The sequence below is a fragment of the Phalaenopsis equestris genome, unplaced genomic scaffold (genome assembly GCF_001263595.1).
Source record: "Phalaenopsis equestris unplaced genomic scaffold, ASM126359v1 Scaffold000733, whole genome shotgun sequence".
NCBI classification, from domain to species: domain Eukaryota; kingdom Viridiplantae; phylum Streptophyta; class Magnoliopsida; order Asparagales; family Orchidaceae; genus Phalaenopsis; species Phalaenopsis equestris.
In genome coordinates this window covers 513,773-528,772 of record NW_018165173.1, presented here as the reverse complement: position 1 = coordinate 528,772, position 15,000 = coordinate 513,773, and the positions used below count along the sequence as shown (strand labels likewise).

Sequence of the window (15,000 nt, the reverse complement as noted above, 5' to 3'; positions counted from 1 at the left end):
GACTGTCCTTCAAACTGACAAAAAGATGTAATATCGTTTCTAAGCTTAGCAGATTTTGAGAGTGGAAAATATTTAACTAAAAGTTTTTTTGAGAGTTCTCCCCAAGTTCTGATAGATCCAAGTGCTAATGAATTTAACGAAGCTTTAGCTTTTACCCGTAACGAAAAAAGAAAAAGTCTAAGCCTGAAATCATCATTAGACACTCCATCATATTTAAAAGTAGATCATATTTCAAGAAAACTAGCTAAATGTAAGTTAGGATTTTCAATAGGTGTTCCTCCAAACTGATTATTTTGTACCATTTTGATAATGACAAGTTTTAGCTCAAATAAATTAGTAGCAACATCAAGATTTTAAATATTCAGGTAAAGTTTATCTGCTGTAAGATTAACATAATCGTTTAAAAGTCTTTGTTGATTTTCATTTATTTGATTTTATTTTCATTTTGTTCAAAATTTTAATTTATTTTTGTTTTCCTCAAATTTTTTTAATAGTACATTCTAATTCTGAATCGCTCAAATCCAATATTTTGCGTAAACAAATATAATAAGAAAAGAAAAATTTCATAAAAATACTCTTAAATATATAGTTATATATTTTATGGATTTTTAATTCTATATTTTTGTTTGATATTTTGTATTTTGTATATTTTTATCTCTAAATTTCTTAGTTTATCATATCTATTTAATTTACTGTTACCTTCCTGGTAAGGGCACCAAAAACTGGATGCATGATTTGTTGAAATATAGTTGTGTAAAATTTATCAAGTTGACTACGCTTTACAATGGTGCCAAAAACTTGAAGTGGTATTTTATTAATAAAAATGTTCAACAATTAATGTTGGTATTCCATGTAAGTATACATATCGTTATCAAGTGAAATAAGACTTTCCTTTTAAGTCCCAAATATCGATCCCAAGAGGAAGGTTTTAATTTGGAATGATAAATTAACTAGGAAATTCATAGAAATCAAACGAAATTATGGTCACTAATTTTGAATGTTTAAATTATTGTCAAAGCTAAATTATTAACTACTAGTAGTACTTAAAAGCAGGGTTTAAAATTAATAACTACTAAACTATATTTATGTGATGAAGTTTTCTAATATGAAAAACCGTCCTTCCCACGACAATGAGTTTTTGATGAAATAAGATGAGATAAATGGTTTAATTGTGTATTACACAAAATAGGAGAAATTTTAATTCTTTACCCTGATTCAGTGTTATAGAAAATCATTGGCTAATTTTATGTTTAGTCCTTCAATATGTGGCTAGGCTTGGAGGATACTGGCTCCCACTCCAGAGCTCCCACTTCCCTTCCTCTGAAGGCTAACTCTCTTATTAGTTTTTAAACACTAAGATCGATTTGGGAATTTTTAGTCTGTCACCCTTGAAATCTCCAATTCTTCACCCAAAGAATTATATTTTCCTATTTATTTGCACTTAATTCCATGAATGAAATACTCTTTCATGAACATAAATTTCATTCTCACTTTATTTTAGAAATCATACTTGATTTCCTGGATCATATGTTTCACAACATATTTTAACAATTCAATTGCCTAGATCAAAAAGTAAATTAAAAGCGGAGTTGAAAAACCATCACAATTTAATTTAAATTTTAACATTGGCATATCCACATTATCTTATCCACATTATCTTATCCACATTATCTCTTCATTTCATCATATCTTAGAGTAGGGAGAGATAAAGGAAACTACTCAAACATCATGAGAAAAATACAATAATACACAAATTTCATATGTAATATAAAGTTCATATAACAATAATAAATAAACAACACTTATCTGAAACTCTTTCTCAAAGCAAATCTCTTGTAGCCTCTCTTACGAAACATAGGAAGAAGAAATCTCTCAATTATCTTCCTCTCCACCTTTTCTTACCGAATAATTCACACTTAAACTCGTCACAAAAACTCAAAACTATAAAAATAATAACTAACTAATGGTGTGGAATGACATGGAATGTAGGTGTGTGAAGAGGAAAACTGAAATCAGTGGAAGAATTTGAAAAGTGGAAGAATTTGAAATTCAGTGGAAGAATTTGAAATGTTGTGAAGGCGGGGTGATAGTTTTCTATTCAAATTTCTGCCCTAAATAGAGCCTAGGTCGGTTCTCCAAAAGGTGTATCCAAAAACTCTTCAAAAAGAGTCCAAATTTGTCGAATGTTCTAGAAATAGAGTCAGCACCGACACTGGCGCCATCAGTGTCAGAGGCTGTCTACTTAATTTCTTTTTCTCTGTCAAACGTCATCGTCGACGCCCAGTCTGATGTCATCGATGCTGAATAATTTTTTAACTTCTCCATTTTGATTCCAAATTTCATCCTTTTTGCTTCCTTTTTGCTCCAAGTCCTAAAAATCAACAACTTGCAATAAAACATAAAAATTATCTTCCATTAAATTGCAATGTCACCAAAAATGAGTATAAATATGGGTCTAAAAATGTATATATTTTTTGTGTATCATCAGGTAACTCATTATTAAGAGGGGACCCAGTCGGAAGTGGGTGTGTTGGGAGAAAATTTACTAAAATTCGTCCCTTAATAGTGCAGAGGGGAACAAAAGTTATATCAAATTACAATAAAATCATTGACCATCTTACTAAACGTCCGAAAAGTGTTGGTCGAGTCATTAAATATTGCAATGAATTAACATTCAAAATAAGGGTAATTTTATGAGAAAGCATGTAATCCCTAAGCTTTTGCGTGGCAAAAATTAAAGCTAAACAATGTTTTTCAATAGGTGGATACTTTACCTCCAATGGTATTATAAGTCGACTCAAGTAATAGAGCTCATTTTCCTTACCCTTGTCATTGACCTGAGCCAATAGGGCTCCGAGAGAGTTGTTTAAGGCCGTGATATAAAGTATCAACAGTTTTCTTGGGATAGGGGCTGTCAAAATAGTATGTGTCATTAAGTATTATTTAACATCCTCAAAGGCCCACTGGCATTTCTCTTCCTAAATAAATTTGGCATTTTTTTTAACTAATGCCGAGAAGGGCTGACACCTACCTGGGAAATTAGAAATAAAGTGTCCCAGATATGTCAACTTTTCCTGGAAGGAATATCTGGAAGAAACGTAGTTGTTTCAAGGTTTTGGGTGGAGGCATTTGCAAGATAGTTTTAATCTTATCATGGTTGATCTCGATTCCCTGATGACGGACAATGAATCTTAAAAATTTCTTAGAGGTGATGTCGAAGGCACACATTAAGGGTTTCATCTTGAGATTATATTATCGTAATCGCTCGAACACAATCCTCAAATTATACAAATGGCCTTTTTTTCTATTTTCTCTTCATGACCAACTCAACCACGTAGCATTCCACTTAGCGTTGAATGAGGTCTTCAAAGATCTTTGTCATTACTTGTTGATACGTTGCTTTGGCATCTTTTAATCCAAATGGCATCAGTGTGTAGCAAAAGATCCTAATCGGTGTCCTGAAGGCTATAAGTGATGCATCCTTAAGACGCATCCTAATTTGGTTGTAACCTAACGATCCATCCATGAAGGATAAATTCTCATTCTCATGTGTCGGAGCGATGTCCATTATCATTTCTGGTATCGGAAATGGAAATTCATCTTTTGGACACACTTTGTTCAAATCTTTGAAGTAGACTCATACAATGATTTGTCCATTTTTCTACTTAACTGGTAAAATATTGGCTAACCACATGGGGTACTACTCTTCTCTTAAAATGTTAGCCTCTATCAATTTCTTCACCTTGACAATGACTTGTTGCTCTATTTTGACGTGCATTCTTCTGAGAGTTTATTTTACTGGGGTTATATCTTTGTCCAACTCGATTTTATGAAATGCAACTTCTACTCATAGCCCTGACATTTCATCATAACTACATACCAACCAATCTTTGAATTCTGATAGTAACTTGATTAGTTCTGAAGATTTTTATTGCTGAGTAGAGAACTTATAAACTTAGGTTGGGGCTGCTTCTCGATCTCGAGTTTAATTTCCTTCAGTTCTTCAAAAGTTGATTTAATTTCTTCCTCAATTTTTTGAGGGGCATCTTCTATTAACTGATCTTAAGAGTACTTCAAGGCAATCCTCTTCCAATTTGCTAGTAACAACAATGTAAAATTCACAATTATCGATTGGTCCTACAGTACCAAATTCGAGAGCTTTTTTGGAGTTGGGTGTTTGACTTTTAACATTCCACAATTTTTCAAAAAGTTGTAACTTATCTTTTGGCATTTGTTTTGGCAAATATCCCTGTTGAATTAAATTTTATACACATGGAGAAAAGTAATAAAAAGGTTATTCCATTAATTCATTAGGATCCTCGTCCAAAGTTACATGATGTTTAAGGTTATTAGAAGTAGAAGCACAGTAAAATTTGATCGGCCTCCAACCAACGATACGGACTTCCATGACCTCTAAAGTCTTAACCTTTTGAGGGAGAATCAGAGTAAAGGTCATGGAATTAGCATAGTGGTTTATCCAATCATACTCCACATCCTTTAAGGATATGTCGTACTGTGGTTTCTTCTATTTTATCGTCATCATTAATGTTAATAGTCGGCTTAGTCCATCCAACAATTGTATTAGTTCTTCCCTGTCCACATCCCCAGCTTCAACCTCGGGTGCAAAAATTAAAAGAACCCCCACCAACTTGTTGCAAAAGGGTGGTGAAAGATTGATGAAGCGGAGTTGAATGGCTTCTTCTTTGTAATTCTTCTGAATCTTTTATTTTGTTCGTCACAATTTCACGAGAGAAGATAGTTTTTTTAGAGGCACGTAGTAGGCGTCATCTTTATGAATGCCAACTTCATGAACTGAGAATGGTTGTAAACCTCTTTTAATGCAATGTTCTTGTCCTTCTTTATAATCCTTAATGCATTGGTGTAGGGATGTTGTGCTCATGAATCCACGATTGACCAAGTATAGCATTGAAAGAGGTCTTCGCATCGATGATATGAAATTTTGTGTTTGTTACTAATTCTCCAACTTTCTTAAGTAGTGTAATTGATTCAGGGACTCTTTTTCCCTTCTGATTAAATCATCTTAATATCGTTTTATTGGCTATATGCTCTTAAGCTTCATTATCCAAATATGCCAAAGTCCGTAGAATCATTAAGTTGAGTGATTATCCGGGATTCACCAAAACTCTGGACAACACAAATTTGTTGATGTTAATGGAGATATAGAGTAGTCGATTATGGTTGGTGTTGCCGAACAACAAGTCTTCATCTTTAAAGGTTACGTCAGGTAGTTCCTTTAATGAACAAACTTCATCAAAGGATGGGCTGTCCAATTGAGCTAATCAAATCTTTGGTTCAAGCAAGGTTGTAACAAGAGACTCTCTCATCTCCTTTAAAAGAATTAGAGCATGGTAAATGCTTAGTTTTTTCGACAACTTCCTAAGATAAGATAGAACATATAATCCACTTTATATAATCCACCACTCTTTACTGGATTACCTAGTTCTTCCACTGATGGAGATGGAGGTTGCTCTTCTTGAGTTACGGTTTATTTTCCATTATCCACTAACCTCAGGGGCAACACATCTCCTTCATGGAATTTTGTAAATAAATTCTCTATTGCTTCTTCATTGGAGAGATCCAAGTTGATAGGTAGAGGTGCACCATGGTAGTCGAGGACTGGCTCCTCACCCCCGGTGCTATCGTAACCGGCATCATCGACATCTTCTTTGTCCTTGTTAATGGGTTTGTTGGACTTAAGTACGATTTGAGGATAAATTTAGTAATCAAGATCAGAGTTAGACTGAACAAAATCAGTTACATTATCACTAGAAATAGTTAAAACATAGCCAAAATCATAAACTTTATATTCATAATACCCCGTTGGGGCAAAAATATAATCATACATGGTCAGGGGTTTGAGGATTTTCTTCCCTGAATATAAGACAACCAATCTAATAGAGGCAGCCCCCATTCTACCCCCCCCCCCCCGGGGGCGCCATGACGTTGTTCTTCTCTTTCTTTCCTAGTTACGGTTGTCACTCTGGAAAAATTTCCATCTTTGGTTGAGTAGGTTGTAGAATCTGAATTACTGCTTGTGTTGAAGTGGTCTAAATCTGATACAGTATCTTCTTGGATGACTTCCTCCAAATTGTACTTCATTCATCTTCTTCTAAATAGCGATCTATCGGAGTAATTGGCTCGGCTGAAATCATTTCTGCAGAGCCTTTTTAGGTTCTTTTAAATATTCTTTTGGGATAGTTTTATTCCCTTCCTTAAGATTTTTCTTGAGCCAATCATTGAAGATGAAACATTCCCTTATAGTATGTCCAAGCAACTTGTAGTATGGGCAATAATTGGGCTGATCTTTCTTGCTAAATTTCGCAAGTTTCCTTGGATTTGGAAATCTTAACTTTGGCTTCTTCACTAGGCTTCTGAAGATTTTGGGTTCAACTTCATCTTTGAAGGATATACAAAACTCTTTTATTCTAAAAGGGCCAAAACCTTGTTGTTCTTTATTCAATATGATCCTCCTTGATGCGACTGCTAGCTAGACTGGCCATATTGTTGTGTTCCTTATTGAGCATGCTATAATGATGACTGGGAACATTGACGAGAATGTTCTGCTTTTATATTCATTGGTTGCTTTCCATTATCAATTGTTGCTACTATCTTGAACTTCTTCTCAAATATTTGGGCTGCTCTGCTCTGTTTCAGCTTTTCCTGAGAATCCATGTGTTAAACTTTTTCTTGCAGATTGTTAGCTTTGATGAGTAGCTTCTCAAAGGACTTGATGGTGAGTCCCTTAAGGATGAAACCTACCAGCCCATGGATGCTTTTGAGTAGAATCTCAATTGCATGATGTTCTTATAGCTTGGGTTCTCATTCTATGCTCAGGTTTCTCCACTTCAAGATATAATCTGCTAGAGTCACACTAGGCTTTTGCCTTTCTAATACGATATCTCTAATATAAACATGATGCTGGGCTCTAGCAAATCTATTTACAAACAACTGTTCTAATTTGGTGAATGTCTTCACTCATCCGTTGGGCAAACCGTCCTACCGATCAAATGCTATCCATGATAGGCTACTGACAAACTGACAGAAAAATAAGGCTTCCTTACCTTTGGTATTGCCACAACTTGCTCATAAATGCACTATGTGTTGTCTGGATTTCTAGTTCCGTCAAATATCTTAAATTTTGGTCAAACAAAAACTTTGGGGTAGTGTACGACATTGAACTCCTTTGGGCAGGCTCTACCCTTTAAAATCAATGCACCACTCTTAAATTTTGGTCAAACAAAAACTTTGGGGTAGTGTACGACATTGAACTTGTTTGATCATCTGTTTAAATGCTTTTTATGATATAGTGCTCGATGAAGAATCCTTCTTCTATTGATCATCTCTGTTAGCCAATGAAACTTCTCTCCTTTCATCTATGATATGTACAATCACTTGCAGATTGACTTCTAGAAAAGCTAACTGTTGTATTTGAGATTTTCCGATAACTGTAGTGATGGCCGCCATGGAAGCAACCATCTCTTCCATACTTTTCTCCTTTTGGTTGATTTGCTCATCCCTTAGTAGAACATCCCTATGCATATCATCTATGATGTTCCCCTCAATGAGAGGTTGGGCGTCACACGTAGATGTAGCAGCTCTAGACTAAATGACATGAATATCCATAAAGTCTTCATCGAGATAGTCATTAAAGTCAAAATCTTCATCATCATCATCAATGGAAACTCCAAGTTCTCGGGCTAACTCAGAAATCTTGACCCTAAGCTTCTCATACTTTTCTTCAATTATTGATTCTTGTATTATCTTAAGATCTAAGGGACTCTGCTAAACATCCTTCATTTGTTCATCCAACTTGGTAGCAATAGCTGCGACGATGTTAGACACATCAAACCCATGTTTTATTCCATGATCTTGCCCTACGGGATTGCTGAACCGATTGCTGAACCGTATTGAGATGGCAACCTTTGGTACCCACACCTTTTTCTTCAACAGTGATGACCTAAGATAGGGTGTCTCAACAGAGGCATGGACACAGTGAAGAGAGGTATGCTCCCCATGGTGAAAACCAGATACAGTATCGGGTAACATCTTCATCTTTTCCTTTGAAACTTTAGAGACATCCTTATGACCGGTAACTGGTAGAATTCTCAGACCTAGACGTGACTTAGTCGGTCGACGACCTATAGGTCCTGGAGTAGCAATAATAGAATCAGTGGTGATGATGGTTGTATTAACTCTGCTTCCCAGGCGAAACCTGACGGGAATGTGATCAGGCAAATTTTTAGTTGATCTTTGAGTTCATCTGGCAAATCTGACATCCCTTAGAATTTATTTCTTCATGTGAGGGGACACTGCACATCCCAATCATTTAAATAATTCACCGACTGAACAACCCTCTTTAGTAGCTAGTCTCTGGAATATTGTACTGACTCGGGTGTTAGGAGCGGGTTTCTTCCTCTCCCCATCATTTCCAAGAGGTAAAGGTAAAGTAGTAGCATTCTTCTGGATACATTCGTACCAATTGGTGTTCATTAAAGGATGGAACCTACTCCCTTGTAGAAGCAGATAGGTCTCTGAGAATCTCGATTCCTTTTGATGAGGAATTTCATCAATGGACATTTCCTCATAAATATGACATTTAGTAGCCTTCGAAAAATTTCAGCTGCAGATTCTACTTTGTGCAGAGTTAATGGCGTAGACTTCGAACTCAATCCAATTTTAAATGCTGAAGGTGGGACACTGAATCCTTTGGCTATATCTTCAATGATCATGACCTCTTTTCCCTTAGCAGAAGCGGGAACAACAGGCTTGTAGGTGCTAGTGTAGTAGTCTTTACCTTCTTGTAAGAAGGGAAATCTTGAGGATAATTCAGGATGAACTTAGTAGACGGCTCCTGAACCTCCAGAGCCGTAACTTTCATCATGACAAAGGGAGCCTTTCCAAACATGACTTCAAGTTCATCAAATATGGTTCCAAACTAGATGGTGGGGGCGACATTGTATGCATTGCGGCTCTTCGGCAGGTTGCATGAGAAAGTGAGCGCAAAGAACGCCATTGCACTAGCTTCAAAAAGAAAGCTCTAGGGTTAGTTATTTGTCCAATACCTTATAATTCTAGTGCGAGCACTAAAATTAACAATGGTCAATCTGTAGACCGGGCAAGTATTTCAATTTAATTTTAGTTTGTGGAAAATGTTTCAGAATTTAGTAAAAATAAGTTTGAAATTTGGAGAATTTAATTAATTATATATAGAATGTTTAAGGAACTAGCACACACGACATAATTTGATTTAATTTGAAAAATATCAAACCAAACTTGAAAGGGAAAGTGAAGTTTAGGACCTAGTAAGGGACTGGATTTACAATGCACAATGCCCGGGTGGAACTAGTCCACCAACACACCTATTGAGGCTCCAACCCCACACAAAGATTAAAAGTCCTAATGAACTCCTAAATTTATCTGTTCAAAGGTTGTTGAATAGATGGTCATGAAGTCCAAAAGAGTTGACTGTACTTACCCAAGATAGAAAAGGGTGAAGCTTTTCAACAGAAGAAGGGTAGTTTGGTCCATAAGGGACACAAACACATTATCGATGTATGAAGACAATAATCCTTGATTTAAATGGAGAGAGAAACTACTCCCAATCAGAGTCGCCAAGAGCTGGTTTACACTATTTTGGTTAAGAAGTTGCTCGTTGGATGTTGTCGATCACTGGAACCGGAATCCCGTGGCCCACTTTGGAAAGGCTTTATAATTTACATATATATATATATATATATATATATATTAATTCTTAGATGGAGAATAGACACCATTTTTGCACCACCCTCAGCAGGAATTGGTTGATGCCAACAAAAATCTCCTGAATGTTGGAAGTAAAGAAGTGCACAAGAAGATCTCCACTGTAGCAGGGATAAAAGAGACTCTCACCCATCAGGAATTCTCCTCTATCGCAGCGACAGTTGAAAATATAAGTACTTTTGTTGGTAAAAAGTCTACAAAGGATAACAATTTGGAGATCCATTCAGAGGTAGATGCAGTTGGGGAGGTGATGCCAGACCTCTTGTCTCCCAGAAATTTAAAGAACCATGTGGTGGATTTAGTGGTGGTTCTGCCCACCCAAAAATTGGTAGAAGCAATGAATAAAGAACTGGAGTCAGATTGGCAAATTCAGAAAACTAAGAAGAAAAAGAACTCCAAACAAGGAGAACTGAATCTTGGTAAAGGAAAGGAGCTACAAATATTGGAGGCTTCAACTAATCAGATAAAAAAAGTTTCTAACAAAACTAGAGGGAGGACTAGGTCCAGGTCCCAACCTCACTCTTCTTCCCCCTCCCCATGATTAATTTGCTGTGCCGGAACATAAGGGGGACTGCCCACCCCTTATCCTTAAAAAGACTCAAATATCTCATTAAAGAACACAAATTTTGGTGCATAGCAATTTTGGAACCTATGGTTCATCTCAACACTTCAAAAATTGCCAAATCGTTCCCTGACTTCAATCTGTTCACTAATATCAACAAGAAAATTTAGGTTTTCTGCAAGAAAGAAATGAAGTGCTCCATCTTAGTAAACCATACTCAAATCTTACATATGAATCTTAGCTTTGTGGATATGGAGTTGTTTGCTTCTTTTTTATATGCAAGAAGCTTCAAAGTTGTTAGAACTAATCTGTGAGAGTCCTTGCAGCTCATCCAAGGATCAATTGATAAGGCTTGGCTTGTGGGAGGAGATTTCAACTGCATCTCCTCTTCTGTAGAGAGGAAGGGGGGCAGACCTCCCAACCCTACTATTATATCATTTTTCAATGAAAATATTAAAAAAATTGGGTTATTTGACCTTGGTTTTAGTGGTCCTACAATCACTTGGAGAAGAAAGGCTATGTGGGCACATGTGGGAAAGGTTGGATAGAGTACTTGCAAATTATAACTGGATCCAAAATTTTCTGCAGACCTCCATCACTCACTTAAGCCTAGTTAGTTCTGACCATAGGCCTTTACTGATCTCTATTGGGAATAAGGTGACAAGCCAGAAAAGCTCTTTCAGGTATCTGAATGTGTGGTCTCAACATTTGAACTTCTTAAATATTATTAAGGAGCATTGGAAGAATGACCTTCACCCTTACCCCTTCATTAACCTATGGCTTAATCAAAAGAAGGTGCGCGAAGCTCTTAAACATTGTAGCTGGGAGACTTTTGGGGTCCTTCTGCTGATTGTGGATAAGGTTGAAAAGGAGGTGATTGATCTGGAGGAAGAGCATAATAAAGGGATGTTTGATGAAGTTGTTCTTCTAGAGGCTAATGAGAAACTATTAAATGCAATACAATGGCAAGAACAATTCCTTCAACAAAAGGCTGCCAAAACCAAATTCACTGAAGGAGATAGAAACACCAAATTTTACCATGCCTGCATTAAATACCAGAGAAAATGTAATGTTATTCTAAAGACAAAGGAGAACAATGGCTCCTGGTTACTTGAAAGTGACCAGATTGCTATCAATGTTTTTTGGCACTTTTAAATATTTATGAAAACCACCCATATCACAATATTAATAGAGTGCATATTGATAGCAATTTGTTTGCAGATAGCAAGCAGTTCACTGCCAGTCTGAACTTGAATGATATTCCTGATGAGGAGGAGATTAAAAGAGCTTAGAATTCCATTGAAAGTTCCAAATTTGCTAGCCCTGATGGGTTTACTGCTGATTTCTACAAGAAAGCCTGAGATGTTATTAAGGTGGAGGTGATTAAAGCTATCAACATATTTTCAAAGGTAACTCCCTACCAAATTATTTCAGTGCTTCCACTATTGTGTTCATTCCAAAGACTTCTATCAAGGAAAGCTGGAACCATTACAGAACCTTGAGCGAACCATTACAGAACCTTGAGCTTTAAAAATGTCATAAGCAAAACTATAAGCAAAATTCTTGTGCACAGACTCCAGTCAGTATTACCTCATCTTGTCAGCACTAAGCAAGCTGCTTTTGTGAAAGGCAGAAGCATTGGGGACAACATCCTCCTGGCACAAGAACTTCTACAGGATTTGGAGAAACCTTGTAGAGGGGGAAATTCCATTTTTAAGCTTAACTTGAAGAAGGCTTATGATATGGTGAACTGGGATTTCATTATAGAATGGAGGCTAGGGGATTTTCCAGGGAGTTCTGTTTGATTTTTAAAAGATGGTTGGAGGATAATGCAAATTCAACTTTTATAAATGGAAAAGCTCATGGGTTTTTTAAAGCTTCTAGAGGGCTCAAACAAGGGGACCCTCTATGCCCCACCATTTTCATCCTGGTCCTAGATTACTTCTCTAGAATTATTGATTGCAAGGGAAATAGAAAATGCTTCAACACTTATTACAACAGAGCTAAGATGGATATCAGCCATATGATCTATGATGATGACATTCTGATGTTTAGAAAAGCCACTAAGTCTGCTACCAAGTCCATTATAGAGTGCCTGCAAAAATTCCAATAGGTGTCTGGTCTTAATGTAAACAAGGATAAATGTGAGATCCTGATCAGCAAAAGAGTCTCCCTAACAATCAAACAATGGATGCACTCTTACACTGGATTCTCTAGCCTGAGCCTGCCCTTCAAATATTTGGGGATTCACTTGATAAGAGTAAGAACCAAGATGAGTCAATTTGATGAGGTTATTGATAAGATAACCTCAACTCTTTAAGGGCGGTCTAACTCTTAACTTTCCAATGGTGGAAGGATCACCCTACTAAAGAGCATCCTTACCTCTATCCCTCTGTATGTACTCTAAGTGGAAACAATGAAAAGAAGCACCTCTTTGATGTTGCAAAGAACCTTCAACAGATTCCTTTAGGCTGAGAACAAAAAATAATTGGCTTGGGCAAGCTGGCAAAAAATGGCTAAACCTTAGGAAGCTAGTGGTTTGGGTTTTAACGGCTTACACCAGGTGCAACACATCAGCCTGTGTAAGCTTTGGATTAACTTCAGACAGAATGAAAGCTTATGGACCAAGTTCATGCAGGCCAAATACTACAAATTTGATCACCCTGGGGGTGTCTGGGATCACCCTGGGGGTGTCTCTAGGAAGGTGGGAGATTCCAGAATTTGGATCCAGATGCAAAAGGTCGGGGGAGACATTGAAAAGCTGCTATGATGGGAGCTAGACCATGGGGATATCAATTTTGGAAGGACAATTGGTGCCCTACATAATATTTGGAGCCTTTGCAGGATGAAAAGGAGGGGGATCTACTGGTCAAAGACTGTTGGAATGGCAATGACTGGTCTGAGGACACTTTGAGGTGTATCCAGAAGGAACATTCTATCAGCCTCATTTTAACAATACACTTTGATAGAAATAACAAAGATCAACTTAATTTGAGGAACACGACCAGGTCAAGCATTTCAAAGGATATCCAGAATAATTTGTTTAGCTGGGACAATTGCCAGTGGAATGTATCCTCATGCCAAAAACACTTAACCCCTTCAACGCTTTTCTTTTCTTGGAGAATCCTAAATAACTTACTTCCTACTGATGATATTCTGAAACTAAAAGTCTGAAACAACCATCTAGATGACATCTCTGCAAGCTTGACTAGGAATCGAGAGATCACTTATTTTTCAGGTGCAAATTTGCTAGAGAGGTTTGGAATAGATTTACCTCCCAAACGAATATTAACTTGATAAATATTGGTTAGGGGTAACATAATTGATTGTATTAAAGATTTCCAGGAGATTAACCTCATGCCAATCCCCTTCATTGTTGCTTCGTTCCTCTGGATGGCTAAGAATAAGGCCAAACATGAGGAGAGTGGGGTTAGCACTATAAGGGTGATGATTAACTGTTTGGCATATCTAAATAAGCTGATAAGTTGTAAGAATTTTCCTAAGATCCTGCAGACCTTACCCACTATGGTTGCTAATAATATAAAGATCATCAAGGTTAGATGGGGGAGGCCTCTTTACCCATTCATTAAAATCAGCACTGATGGAAGCTACACAAACAAGAGAGCTAGAAGTGGGCGGATTTTTAGAGATATCACAGGGCCTTTTTTGCTCTTCTATAAGGCCCCATATATTGTTGAAGATGTTTTGGACACTGAAGCTGCTGCTCTTTATTGGGCCTTAAAATTTGCTAAGGAAAACAAGTGTAAGTGGATCTTTGCTGAAGTGGACTCCTCCCTTCTGGTGGAGCTGCTGACTGTTAAGATTTCTTCCCCTTGGCACATAATCCAATGGATTCACAAGATTAAGAAGCTTAGACCTGAAATTAAGATTCAGTTCTCTTTTGTGTATAGGGAAGAAAATAGGATTGCTAACTTCCTGGCTCTGGAGGGTGAAAATTCAGATCATGCTGAAGTTTCCACAAACCTCTCCCCCCTCCACCTGTTAACACAGGGGGAAGAACTTCCAATTCCTTACCTAAGATTGCAAATATGAATGCTGGGATCCTTTCCTATGACCATGAGATGTGCTGGTCTTCCATTGATGTTGAGCTCCTTGTTTCTCTTTTGTTTGTTTTGTTTGGGGGTTTACATGTAATTTCAGTATACTTAAGTTTGTTCTATTGGAGAGGGTTCTTCCTTAGGCTATTTACTTTTTTTGTTGTCTACATATGGTCTTCCATTGATGTTGAGCTCCTTGTTTCTCTTTTATTTGTTTTGTTTGGGGGTTTACATGTAATTTCAGTATACTTAAGTTTGTTCTATTGGAGAGGGTTCTTCCTTAGGCTATTTACTTTTTTTGTTGTCTACATATGGTCTTCCATTGATGTTGAGCTCCTTGTTTCTCTTTTATTTGTTTTGTTTGGGGGTTTACATGTAATTTCAGTATACTTAAGTTTGTTCTATTGGAGAGGGTTCTTCCTTAGGCTATTTACTTTTTTTGTTGTCTACATATGGTCTTCCATTGATGTTGAGCTCCTTGTTTCTCTTTTATTTGTTTTGTTTGGGGGTTTACATGTAATTTCAGTATACTTAAGTTTGTTCTATTGGAGAGGGTTCTTCCTTAGGCTATTTACTTTTTTTGTTGTCTACATATGGTCT

At 36.8% G+C, this 15,000-nt stretch overlaps 1 protein-coding gene across 1 annotated transcript; it reads left to right on the top strand.

Moving 5' to 3' along the window:
* Window positions 1-13,867: 13,867 nt before the first annotated feature.
* Window positions 13,868-14,395, top strand: LOC110030527. The gene has a single exon (XM_020733269.1). The coding sequence runs from the start codon at window positions 13,868-13,870 to the stop codon at window positions 14,393-14,395; it is 528 nt and encodes a 175-aa protein (XP_020588928.1).
* The last annotated feature ends 605 nt before the right edge of the window (window positions 14,396-15,000 follow it).